Below are 14,097 nucleotides of genomic sequence, written 5' to 3'. Positions count from 1 at the left end.
GGTAAGTTTTAAGAAGAAAAATAAAGCAGGCTACAGGAATAGAATAGAGGTGAGGAGTTATTTTATTTATGGTAATCAGGAATAACTCTTCTGAGGAGACATCTGAGTAGAGAACTGAATAAAGTGAGAGGCAAGTTATGAGAATATCTGGGAATAAGAACATTCCAAGCCAGGGGAACAGCAAGTGCAAAGGCCTTAAAGCAGAAGTGAGCCTGGTGGGCTTGAGGAATACTGAGATAGCTGGAAGGGAGAAGAGTAATAGCTGGGAGACTGGTTAAATGTCTCCTATACTTCCAATTGTTCAGGCAAGAGGTGATGGTGAAGGTGGAGGGGTGAATGTGGTTGAACTTGGGACTTATTTTGAAGATGGAACTGACAGCTTTTGCTGATGTGTGGGTGAATATTAGAGAAAGAAAGGAAGCAAGGATAACTTCTAGATTTTTGGCTTGAACAATTGGATAAATATTATTACTGTTTTAAACATCTCTGTACATGTTTTTCCTTTGTAATTATTTCTTTAAAATTAGTGGAATTTTTTTTTTTTTTAGGAAAACATTTTATTATGGAACATTTCAGATATAACAAAAGTAGAAATAAATGCCAGTATTCATTGTCTTAGTATTTATTAGCAATTTTTAAAATTGGGATTCAAATAAGGGCTATATTACAATAGGATAATATATTAAATTTATTTGGTGTTTCTATCTGTCTTTTTTTCTTCTTGTTGAATTTCTTTGACCTATAGAATTTTCTGGGAGCTCTGGTAGTATAGTGCCTACGGCATTTGACTGCTAACCAGAAGGCTGGTGGTTCAAACCCACCAGCCACTCCTCGGAAAGAAGGTTGGGCAATCTACTTCTGTAGTGATACTGCTTCAGAAACCCAAGGAGGGGTCGCTACTATGAGTCGGGTCCAACTCGATGGCACATAACAACAACATAGAATTTTCTACCATTTGGGTTTTGCTGAATGTGTCCCTTGGTGTTATTTAACATATTCCTCTGTCCCCTGTATTTTTGGTAAATTGGTAGTTAGATCAAGAGGTTTAATCAGATTCAAATTATTTTGTTTTTTGTCCCCCCCCCCCGCCCCCGCCCCAATACTATTCCACAGGTACAAATATCTGGCTATTTTTATAGTGAGTCAAACTTGTGAAAGAATATAATTCTACTTTTTCATAATAAATATCAGAGGAAATTAGGTAGGAATTGTGATGGTAGAAGGAGAATGGACTGCTGAAGTTTTGTGGTCTTACTTTGATCTAATATATAACAATGTCTTCTTTTCTTCCAGGAGGCTGAGAAAATGTTAGAATTAGGGGGAGACAAGTTCCCCTTAGAGAGCAGGAAATTATTAAGTAGTCCAGGGAAGAACAATTTCAGGTAAAATTTGCAAAATGCCAAGGAGTTTATATTTTGGTCATTTTATAAACTCTCTGGCATTGTGGTGAGGTGAGGTGGGATCACACAAATACAGTTGCTGGTGTAAAGAATCAAATATTCAGCTTCCCTCCCATTAAAACACTCTTTATGTTAGCAATTTAGTGAATGCCTGCTATGTATCAGGTACTGTACCAAGTGCTTGGAATCCCAAGGAGAACGGAGATAAGAGAGCTGATGTATTGAACACCTTTGTGCCAGGACTGTGGTAGAAGATTTATTTACGTGATCTCATTTAATCTTTACAGCAACTCTCTGATCTAAGTCTCATTACTCACACTTGTTCAAGTGAAGAAACTGACTTAGATGGTTTTAGGTCATTAGGCCAAGATCATAAATCTTCTGTCTAGAAAAATTAAGATTTAAACCCTCATCTTTTTAATTCTCAAACCAGTGCCACTTTGCCCTACTCTTCCATCTTCCAAAGATGAATAGGGCGTGATCTTTGTTCTCATGTTTGAGCAAGCCTTGGGGATGGGTAGAAACACCCCATTCCGACTGGATTCATGACACCTATAGTCCTGGGAGGGTACTCTGGTGATGGATTGGTCAAGCACACACCTGCTAACCAAAAGGTCAGCTATTCAAACTCACCAGTTGCTCCGTGGGAGAAAGGTATGGCAGTCTGCCTCCATAAAGATTACAGCCATGGAAACCCTATGGCACAGTTCTACTCTGTCCTATAAGGTCACTGTGAGTTGAAATCAACTCAGTGGAATGAGTGTTGGATTTTATAGTCCTGGGAGCCAAGGAGGAACTGCACTGGAATCATAGAAATCATAGAAATTCCTTACTTTAGCCAGTGATTTTAGCCCTTTTCTCTACCAAATCTTTTGCTCGGTTGTTAAATTGGTCCATTTGTGGTTTCACTCTTAGTGTCTTGTTTCTACTTTGGAAGTGGTACACCCAGGCTGTAAGAAGCCCAGAGGTCAAGATGGGGAAGAGAGCAGGATCTGGGTCATCTAGAGCCTAGACAACACTGATAATTCTAGATTGCTGCTGAATCATTGAATTGATCGTGGTTTACACTGAAGGAAAAATCAAGAGTCTATTCTTCGGTCCTTAATAAAATTCAATAATAGTTGTTGAGTTTGAATTCAATAAAGTATGGAGTTTGAATTCTCTGGTGGCAAACTGGAAATAATGTTTCTTCTCTAGCAGAATGCTGTTTTAGAAGAAGACAGTTGAGTTTATAGAAAGCCTCAGGATACTCTGAGGTTCTAGAAGGCCAGGGGCCTGGATTCAAGGTCTTGATTCTCCACTTACTGGTGTTTGACCTTGAAGAGTCATTTATGCCTGTGGGGTTTGGTTTCCTCACCTTTAAAATGAGGATATTAATAATCCCTGTTGCTGTTATCATTAAGACAATGTATTGTGAAAGTCCTTTGTAAACTACAAATGTAAAAGGTTTGGTCGTGTAAGTGAAAAAACAAACAGTTCTCAGTACCATGTCTGGCACATAGATATAATCAAGTTGTAGCTCCTAATGCTACCACTGTTGACATCATAGCATCATCATCAGCATCCCCGGAGGGGCCCTCTGGAGGAGCACAGAAATGTGCGATTAGGGTCAGCCACCACCTGACGCACTAGCCCAGTCCTTGTACCACCTCATGGGCCACCTTTCCTCTTTCCATTCTGACCTCACTGGCTCCATATGGTACTTCACACTCCTTCAGATCTGATCTTTTCCCTCCTGGTGGGAAAAGATTTCATTATAGACTGAAATAATGTACTTTATTTGTGTGTCTGACAATTACTGTCCCAAACACTGATTTCAGGTGTGACCCCTCTGAGATTAATATTTCTGATGAAATGCCTAAAACTACAGTCTGGAAAGCTCTCAGTATGAATTCCGGAAATACAAAGGAAAAGAGGTAAGGAGAACTGTAATTGCTGCTTTTTGTTTATTCCTAGCTTTTAAGAATGGCAATTATGTTGAAGGCAAAATACTTCTTAGTTGTCTAATAAATGGCTTCCAAGATGATGCTTAACACCGTAGGAGTAGTGCTAAGCCTAAGAAAAGTACAAATGTTTTCTAACTAGTTGAATAGACAGGCTGTTTTGACATGCCTATTTACACAGGTCCAAAGTCAGGATGGAATCATTTGGGGATGTAAATTTGCTTTATGTATTTAGTTCCCTTAGTCCTCCTTGGGTGACACAAACAATTAAGTGCTAGCCGAAATATTGGTGGTTCAAACACCCCCAGAGGCTCCTCAGAAGACAGGCCTGGTGATCTGCTTCCAAAAGGTCATGACCTTGAATACCCTGTGGAGCATAATTCTACTGTGACACACATGGAGTCTCCAAGAGTCAGAATCAGTGACAACTAACATCAATAGTAATCCTCCTTCTAGTTTCCATTCTAAAATCTGTAGGGTGGCTTTCTGGTTATTGCAACCTATAAATTGGAATATTGCTAAAACATTTGGATAGTGGTGATAATATTTGATGTAGACTTTAACTTATTTAGCGTGTTCCAAATGGGGATTATTGCCAAGCAAGAATTTTGAAATACTAAATTGCAACTGCATTCTTATTTTGGAAACTAAATTATGTATATCTTTTACCAATAGCAAAAATCCATTTTAATCAAATTAATGAGAAATTGGAAGGACTTTAGGCATCTTTGCCTACATTGAGTTAGGCTGTGCACCCAAATTCCTTGAATAAGTTAGTTCAAACACTATTTAAATTTAAGTAGTCAGATAATTGAAGGAAAAATCTGAGACCTTATCAAAGACAACTTTCTTAGGTTTTTTGTTTTGTTTTTTAGTTTAAAAGCAGCAGGCCAGGAATCAGGAGACATAGTCTTGCTATTAATTCCATATATAACCTGGCAGGCCACTATTCTTTGCATTCAGTTTACTCAGCTATAAAATGGGAATGATAGTAACTAACAGCCTCACTTATAAGGCTGCTCTAAGGAGAAACTAAAGTGTTTTGAAAAAGCACAGCTACCAGTAGGTTGTAGCGGTGGGGTTATTTCTTCATCGAATGGGTTAAAATAAATCTGTGCTGACTGTGAGTGAAATATAGAATCTTGTTTCCTTCAGAGGAAAATCCAGGCAGCTGTCGAAATGTATAACCACATGATTATTTTTAGTTGAGAACTAGTCTACTTGTAAATGAACTTAAAATATAGCCAGATTCAAATTGTGGTGACATATTCAAAGTATTGTGTTAAAAGCAGGAATGAATCATGTGTTCCCTTTTTGTCTAATTGTAACACTTTTTTTCAGTCTCTTCAACTAAGAGTCCTTGCTGGGATGGAAGATTTGGGCCATGAGTGCCTCAGGAAGTTCTGGTTACAGAGAACATGGCGAGTCTCTCAGAGAAGAAGCAAGGCCCAGTCTGGCCCTGTCCTTGGTCATGTCAAAGCCATGCTGAAGCATTCAGTTATTCTTGGTGTGCATTGGAGGGCATTCTGCTATCCTCATACCAGCAGCCAATCACCAGGTGTGAACATGGAAGCAGAAGACCATCTCCTATTGGTTCTTCTCCTCCTCTTCCTCCTCTTTCTCTTCAGGACTGCCACCATTGAAGACCCAGCTTCCCATAGCTCAGATGTTTTCTCTGAAACTCTGCTGACCTGTAGAGCCATATGGATCCATTCTGCCAATGAGGATTCCTTTAGTGGAGTCCTTTCCTAAAAGATGGAGTTGGGGAGTAGGAGGGCAATAGAGAGAAAACTCTCCAGTCCCGTTAGCATCTGCAGACTCCTAGGCAGCCCTGGGCCTTGGTTTGATAGCCTACCCTGGGGTGAGCTGATCAAACCTAGAAGTTGTCAGGAGGGTCTGCTACTAGGAGGGTCAGTCATCTGAGCATCAGCAGCCCTCACCTTTGGAGCTGGAAAGATGGCTCTGACCCAAGTTCGTCTTCATCACTCAATAGCAGCAGCCTGCATAACTCAGTGAGAACCTTGGAAGATGAGAGAGCCAAGAGGGACGTTGGAGTTGTTTAGCTCAGATAGGAAAAGGCTCAGGGGAAAATCAATAATGATAAATGAGGATGAGCACCTTCTCTTGGTTTTTAGTGAGGACAGAGTAAGAAGATGAGCTTAAGTTGCTACAGAAGGAATTAGTTTAGGTACCAGGAAGGACTTTTTAGCCTGAAATTTGTGATAGTGTCTGTTTTCTAGATTTCTGGAACAGGTTTACTAACAGTTGTCTGTGAGTAGAAAGGGGGATGAGGTATGTTTTTTGGCTATTTTGTGGGAACGTTTGATGTCTTGCTGCTGTCCCCCGAGGACACATTCTGATTCCATTCTTGGAGAAATCCAAGTGCTTATGTAATGGCTCCTTAGCTGCCTTAGTAGTGAACCATTATCAGCTCAGTGGACCAAAACCACCTTCAGCCATGTAGTTTCTTCATCATCATGGATTTCTGTTGGTTGACAAACATTCTGGCTCTCAGATATAAAAAGCCACACTGGGAAATGAACTGTAAGTGGTGAAATTAATTTTGATATTTAGTTTAAAAGGATATTTATAGTTTTTTCTTCTCTTGTCTCTTACAATGAGTATCAGTGGTTTGGGCTTCAGTGTGTGTAGACCTTCCCTTCCCTTGTACACAGAAAGTGACTAGCAAGCATGCTGGCACCCAAGAATCCCATCACGTTAGTTTTCTATCCTGGACAGTCCTTGTACAGTGGGAAGTGCCCTCAATGTGCTTTCCTTTAATAGGGAAAAAGTGTTGTGTCTCTGCCTCACCAGCACCTCCAGCCGCTCGCTGTCAAGTTGATTCTGACTCATGGTGACTCCATGCATGTCAGAACTGAACTTTGCTCCATAGGGTTTTCAATGACTGGTTTTTAGGAAGGGGGTCACCAGACCTTTCTTTCGAGGTGCCTCTGAGGGGACTTGAACCTCCAACCTTTTAGTTAGCAAGTAGCTGACCACATTAACCTTTTGCACACTCAGGGACTCCACTGGCACCCCTACCATCCCTTAGCCATTATTCTGTTGATAATCAACCCTTCCTTTCCCCATCTTCCATGTATGTCTGTCCCTTCTCTTCCACCTTTTGCATCTGGGACCTCTATATTAGGAACTTTTTTTCTATCTCAAGTGTTAGATTTTTGTTTAGAACAGAAAAATTATCTGGAGATTTAGTTTTAAAAAGTTAACATTGAATTAATTAAAGTTACAAACCCTTAAAACAATGATTTCTCAAGCTTTTAAATTTAACTTAAAACTCTTACTGTACTGTTTAGTAGTCTAGAAAATCTTAGCACTTAATGTCTTCAGTTTAAACTACATTGATAAAGTTACTTGATTTTCTTTTTTAAAATCCTTAGATTGTCTGGCTTAACTAAACAAAATCTTCCTGAGTACTTAAATTCTTAAAAATCTAAACTTATAAAACATGGCCAAGTTTAAGTTCTCTTGATTGTTGTGATACTGTGTATAAGCTTTAGTAAGATTTCAACTTAAAATCACAACTTATAATTTTTAAAATAAATAGTAAATTAAGTATTCAATTATACATTTAAAAATTAGAATTATATGATTAATCTAACATGCCAAATTTTCTTAAAAATTATAAGTAATTAAAACACCAAATACACTATTTCTAAATTTATCACAAATGCATTAATAATGTAGCTTTGATTAGCTTGATATCTATGTATAATTTTAGATCTCTCCAGAGCTAAAGATGCTTTTACCCTTCAAATAATTTTTGAAATTTCTTTCCCAGGAATTTTTTGGATGGAACTTTCAGCTTGCTGAGATATCTTCATCAGACTTATTGGCTGGAATGTGACTAGGTTTTTGTCTGTGATGATAATAAGACATACTGGACCCTAGCTATACTGGCTATATGCATGCCCTCCAAATGGAGTGGTCCTGTCTTCTAGTTATAAACCAAAAACCAAACCCACTGCCATTGAGTCAATTCCAACTCATAGTGGTCCTATAGGACAGAGTAGAACTGTCTCACAGATTTTTCCAAGACTGTAAATTTTTTTTTTCATGTGATTTTGGTGAAATTTTACAAAGTAGATTTGTTTTACATTGAACAGTTCATACATGTTTTATTTTGTGACACTGGTTACAAGGCTGTAAATCTTTATGGAAGCAGACTGCCTCATCTTTCTCCTGCAGAGTAGCTGGTGGGTTCAGACTAAGACTTTTTTTTTTTTTTTACATTGTGATCTGGCTGAAAGTTTACCGAGCAAATTGGCTTTCCATTCAACAATCCATACACATTCTGTTTTGCAACCTTTACTGCAATCCCCAGGCCGTAATAGCGTCCTTCCTACTTTCTCTCTGTGCCCACCCCTTCTCTAGTCTTCCTTGCTATACCCTTCCACTTTCCTTGCTCTATCCCTGAGCAAATGCTATCCTCTTCAGCTCGTATGCTTGATTGTTGTAATGAGTGCATATGCTCCTGATAACACTGTTCACCTTGTAGGCCTATCAGCTGGCTGATAGTTGAGTCATGGAGTTTATAGTTCCTAGCTTGAAAGGTGTCTAAGGGCCCTAGTCTTGGAGGTTCCACCAGTCTTCACCAGATCAATAAACCTGTAGACCGTGACTTTTTAGTTAGCAGCTGAATGCTTTAACCACTGCACCTACCAGAGCTCTTTCTTCTAGTTATACATAACTAATTTTCTTTCTACTCATGGAGGAATTCAATGTCTAATCAAAGTTGTTATATTACTTAATTGAATTTTGCATTTCCTAGACTATTAAAATGCGTTAATGTATTCTAATCTTACTCTAACAGCCTTTGCTGTTGAAGGAACCTTGCATTTCTTTCAGATTTCCATATCTCTTAGGGCTCCAATTATTTTAATATTGAGATGATTTTCAAAATATTTAACAACTGGTACAGGACGGACACCAACCACTCAGAACAGATGCCTGCTGTAGACAAGCAGTATGTATAGCTGTACTGGTGCCCCTTGGCTGAAAGTCATGCTGCTTCCAAGTATTAAAATTACATCTCCTTTAATTTTGGGCATTGCTCCAGGTTTATCTGACTTCTAGTCACAAGACTGTTTTAGGGACAGTCTCAGCTTCCCTTCGTATGGTGCAAACAGAACCAGGTATGCTTCTTTGAACTATATAGCCATTAAAGTCTTTGTAAGCCAAGGTTTCACAACTCATCACTTGAGGATAAATGTAATAATTGTATACATTTACCTACCTAATTCTGAAAAATTAAAAGGCATTCTGTCAATGGGAACAGTTCACTATCCCTCTGAGTGCTTCCCCGAGCTTCCCCTTTGTTCATCATCTTTGTTCCCTAAGAGCAACCCCTCTTTCTTCTTCATTTGGCCTTTCTCCTGCATTTTCTTGCCACCTTCTCTGTAGGATGTTTGGTGACTGCTTCACATGTTCCCCAGTCTCAGCATGCTTTAAGGCATGTAATAGGGAAGACTTCAACATACAACACTCCAGGTAACAATCTCTCAGAAAAATGCCCTTCCTAAGACATTGATGTTTCATGATGTCTTTTATACCTAAGTCTTCTTGAGAGATGGAACCTGTCTTTGGTAACTCTGTGCAGTGCAGTTACAGGGCCACGGCTACACTTTTGAGTCCTTCTTGAGCCAGATCCTCTCAGATAACTGACATTAAGGAAGGCTAGCTTCTGGGGAAGACTGTGCCACCTTCCAGTGGATGTCATTTCTGTTAGATCTCAGTGGTAGGAACCATTTCCTATTCTTATCTCTCCTCTCTTTCCTAGTTTCCATCAAACACTTCATCTCAGTCTTGGTTGCTTCCTTGCTCTTGGTTGCTTCCTTGATCAGGTCTGTGGCTGGTTAAGCATTGTGGCAGAGTCAAGCTGAGCAGTGGTTAAGGTAGGAAATTGAGAGTGGAGGTGAAGAAGCCACAGTGTGTGTATGTGTGTGCATTTGCCAATAAATGAAATCTCTTTCATCACTACTGTTGAAAAGCCTTTATGCATCTAGCTATGGATGACTCTAAAAAAGATGATATTCTTTTATCTAGGGGATTTCTAGCTCAGATTTCTTGAGAAGGATAGCTTGAGGACAAGCATAGATTAATATTTTTAAAATAACCCAAATAGAAAAATATTTCCAATGTACAATTAAGGAAAAACTGATTTTGGGTTAGAAAGCAAGGGAGGTAGGTGGTCAGGTGATTTCCTTGCCCAGCTATGCTTGGGTCAGAGAACCGGTCTCCTTCTCTTATGAAGAGACAATTTCAGAACAGTTTGAGTATAGGTAGGACAATGCCCTGCTGGGAGAAGGGAAGAAGACCAGGGATTTAAGGAAGTGAAGCTGAGAGGAATGTTGTTTCTGAGGAGAAAGAACTGGAGCTGCTAAGTGTGAGTTACTCCCTAGTCCTTGACTTTTAGGGAAGGGTTGATATACAGAGAAGGTGAAGACCAGCAAAAATATGCTATAAAATTGCCAAATAGGTTTTATTGCATAAGGTGCAGGCCGGCTCTTTGTGGCTATATAGCTGGTATTTCAAGCTTCTGGTGACAGGATTGTCAGGAGACCTGATGCTTTAACCCTATATATTCCTAACCCCATCTCATGCATAGAAGTTTACCTTTAGGGTAGAAGTATAGTGAATCATACACCCAAAAAATAATGTGAATAGAATAGTGGCTGTTTCCCTTTGTCTGGGGTGTGACTGGATTTTAAATTAACCATAAGTATTTGATAAAAATCTGGTATATGCTAAATCCCAAGCTTGATTGATGCCTCAGGCTATGACGTCCATGACCTTCAAGACTTCTCTTGTTTGGGGAGTTTGTGTTTTCTAGCTGAGCAGAAAAGACAATTCCCAGTTCTGTTTAAATTTTCTACCCACTTAACAATTCAGTCTTCCCCCATAGTAGAGGAGTCCAAAATTCTTCCTGCACCTTCTCTGTTGAGTGCAATGTCCAGGTTCTGAGTCTTACATTTCTCCTGAAGCATTAGAGAAGGCTTGGCCCCAAGATTCCTGGACTTCCTTTTAACTAGCATTAGAAACCCTATCCAATTGTTTTCTCTGCTACCTGATCAGCTTCTATAAATTCCTTCCAGTGCAAGGGAGTCAGCACCTCCACCTAGGATTTTATGCAGTGATCTCCGCCAATCTGTTACTGCATTTTGACCTGATTTCTCAGGCTTCCATGCCACATCTGAGCAGTAGTACCTTCAGGAACCTCATGGCCATCGAATGTTCTCAGCTTTCTTGTTTGGTTGTACCATCAGGGCTCCCATGAGGTAGACCTTCTTTGTGCAGACCCTGTCTGGCCAAATGAGACATCGTCCACATTCCTTCCCCCTTTCCATGTTTCAGCTTTTTCAAACACCTTTCCCTTCTCTCCCTTTTCCTTTTCCTCAGTCTTTCAGGTTCTCCTTAGAGAGAAGTTACTGCTGAGAGATCCTAAAAACAACAAGTTGAAGGTGACAGGAACAATGAGGAGCTTGGATGGCTCTGGGGCTTCTCAGAAAAGGGGACTTTCTGGTTATTTTCCTTATTTAGGTTGAGGAACTAATGTTTCTCATCGATATTTCAGAGTAAGCAGAAAAAGCCAAATAGAAATGATTCCCTTTTTTTTTTTTTTTTCCTACAAAATGCTCTGTATGGTTTTTGGTGCCCTTGGCCACTTACTTTAATTATAGACATTGGACAGTTGACTCAGTTACCATGTCTTCACCAGAAAGGAGGGGACTTTTCATAGCCAAAGGAGGTGTGAAGTAACTACATCACTGCTTGAAGTGTGAAAAGAGGAAGGGAGTGTTTCATGAATCTTTTCAATAGGAAAATTCGGCAAGTGGAATGATTCATCCATAGGCATAATCCTTTGAGGTGATTCTGTGCTCAAAAGGGATGGAATGGTTTCTGACCTTTCTGAAAAGAAAAGGAATAGCATTTTCTTAATCTTACTCCACTTTCAGCATTAGAGAATACAGAACTTTTTTCTAGCTGATGGCATTAATATTTCCAGAGAGAGAGAGAACCCTCCCATGGCACTTTTCTGAGTCCAGCAAAAACCAGCTGAGCTTGGTTTCTTCTCTTAGCAGGTTTGCGGTTGACTCCAATGTGCTGGTTTTTCACATGCAATAATGTTGGAAACAAAAGCACCAAACTGAATGTGCAATTACTCCTTTTGGAAAAGAGACCAAAATCCTTGTCCCCCACCCTTCTTTCCTCCCATCGTCACCCCTCCAGGATGATAAGCCTCCCTCTTGTTTATCTGTGCCTGTCTGTCTATTGGATACAGTTGCCCTTCTAAGCTAATGATGTCAGGTGGAGAGCAGAGCAGCCTTCCCACCAAATGGGACAACTTGAGGTGCTGGTACATTTCTCATGTTTTCTATGTTCTTTCTAGTAGGTCTCATGTAGAGATAGAGATATTTTTGTTTTTGAGATTCCAAAGTATATATTTTTAGTGTAAGAAATGTACCCTCTCCACACTCCATGGTGTAAATAGAATCAAGAACAAATGTATCAATGTGATAATCCCATAGCAATCTGTGATAGCGGCAGGATTCTTCTCCATCACCACAAAGTCTCATGGTCTGTGTCTGTAAACCAGGGCGGGTGACTGTGATGCAGTGTCTCCTAGAACTCTACCTGCCTACACCTTCATGTGCTCACCTCAATGGGTGAAAAATAAAGTCTGTATAAACTGTCCACACCTGTAGTGTTTTTTGTCTGTGACCGAATCAAGGGGCTGAGCAGTGGAACGATGGTCCCTTGCCTATGCTGACCAAGTTCACCAGTGACAGAAGATTGGAAATATCGGTGAAGGAAATGTGGTGTCTGCTGAGAGAGAGTACCTTAAGAGGGAAGTACACACTTTCTCATGTGAATCCGGAACAGAGTCCTTGAGGCAGAGGCATGGAAAGGAGGCGATGTGAGCCCTTTCTTTGAGGACCACTTAGACTTTTGGGGAGGAACAGGGCAGTATGAAAAGAAATCCCTTTTTGGAGATACAAACAGGCAGATGAGAGCTATCTCTGCCCAGAAATCCAGATTTTAAAATCTGTCACTCTAGAGTATTTGGGTCAGGTGTCCATTTCTCTTCCTTTCAAATCCTATTGTTGGAGGATTGGAGAGAAGGGAAATGATGGGAGCAAGAGTAGAGATACTAGTGAGGAGGTGAAACACAAGGGCAGAAGTGATATTGAGTGACTTTAGACAGGCAACAACTGAAAGCATTCTGAACACTGTAGCATTGTGTGAATATTAAGTGAGAGCCAATCCAAGTTGGGCCTGCAGTCTGTAGACAAAGACAATCTGTAGACAAAGAATTCACTAGCCCTTAGGCTTTTCTATCTTGTGGCTAATCTTTAAATACCCAACAGTATACATATTATATAACTTTGTCACACACAGATGTGCTTAAATTGCACTGAGTAGTAGGTAATGTAGGGGAAAGCTACTCATGCAGGGATTGGAGCCAGTTCTGATGCCTTGAACTGCCGGGAGGGCATTTATCATCTCACATCCAGAGGACTTGCCTCAGGATTGTTGAGGATTCCCTTAATATATGGAAAGTGCTTAGTTAGGACGGTGCCTGGCACATAGTAAGCAAGAGGAAACCTGGAGGTAGGTTGTTCCTGTGTTGGTTAATTCAGCAGCAGTCATGGAGGGCTCTAGTCAGCTTCTCTGCCATCCTTTTGGTTTTCCCCTCATGGTCCTAAGATGGCTCCGAAAGCCCAAGGCATCACATCAACCAGCACGACTTTCAAATGCAGCAAAGAGTGAGGGGGCATTTCTCCAGCTTCTCTCTCTCTCACTAAAGAGGAAACACTTTCCCAGAAGGTCCCTCCTCCAACTATGTCATTGGTCAGAACAGGGTCATACCTGTCTCTCAGTTACTTTGGATCAATTAGGCTTTACCCTCTGCCCATCTTCCTTGATCACCATCTTGCTGCCAAATACCTATATAAAATCAGGATTCTGTTAGCAAGAAAGAGGGTGGGAGTTGCTATTGACTAAATATCCAAGTGTTTACCAAAGACCCCAGGACAATTGGAACAGTGGAGCCAGGCTGCAGATACCATGAGCCACAGCAGCAGGAACCTCAGGAGACCAACGAGCTTCACTGAAGGTCAGTGGTTCTTCCTCATGGCTTTACCTTAGATTCACCTGAGGAAACTTTTAACCTACTAATGCCTGGGCCCAACTCTACAACAATCAAACAATCTCTGGGGGGTGGGTGCAGGCAACAGTGTTGGTTACGTTCTCTCCAGATGATTCTTGAGTGCAGGCAGGGTTAAACATCAACAGCTATAATCCTTTACCTTTCTTTGCCTTGACTCAGCTCTTCTGGGTCGCTTCACTTCCAGCCAGCTTATTCTCACCCTCCATTCTATAAATGTGCTTTTTCTACAAGCTCTTCTGCAGTGTCAGTTTCTCTTTGCCTGACCTACCACAGCTTTAACCACCTCCAGATTCTTTCCATTTCAACCCCCAGTAGAAGCTCACAGCTTCACTGTCTCTGTGTTTTCCAAATCAAATTCCCAAGACTGAGAATGTGATTGGTCCCTGCTCAGCATTTCTTAGCTGGACACATTGTAGGTCCCTAACTGGCTATGGATTGGGTGACTTTGGGTCTGAGCCACCCAGGGAAGGGGAAGGTCAAATGGTAGATAATATGCCAGTTGAGGGGTATTCCTTCAGCAGGTACTGTGAGTTAGGGTCAGCTTCCCTTAGGAGACAAGGGCCAG

The 14,097-nt window shown here is 40.6% G+C and overlaps 1 protein-coding gene across 1 annotated transcript in view; it reads left to right on the top strand.

Annotated features, from left to right (window-relative positions):
- The window catches only part of SLC4A8 (solute carrier family 4 member 8), a 69,103-nt gene extending 64,008 nt beyond the window's left edge, over positions 1–5,095 (top strand). Inside the window, exons 22-24 of the mRNA XM_007958158.2 lie at positions 1,294–1,382; positions 3,221–3,316; positions 4,972–5,095. Of these exons, the coding sequence (XP_007956349.2) occupies positions 1,294–1,382; positions 3,221–3,316; positions 4,972–5,095 (309 nt within the window). The remainder of the gene's footprint in view (positions 1–1,293; positions 1,383–3,220; positions 3,317–4,971) is intronic.
- Positions 5,096–14,097: the final 9,002 nt, after the last annotated feature.

Source organism: Orycteropus afer, unplaced genomic scaffold (assembly GCF_000298275.1).
Source record: "Orycteropus afer afer isolate SDZICR_OR568_19922 unplaced genomic scaffold, OryAfe1.0 scaffold00859, whole genome shotgun sequence".
Lineage (NCBI taxonomy): Eukaryota > Metazoa > Chordata > Mammalia > Tubulidentata > Orycteropodidae > Orycteropus > Orycteropus afer.
This window is presented reverse-complemented; position numbering and strand designations above follow the sequence as displayed.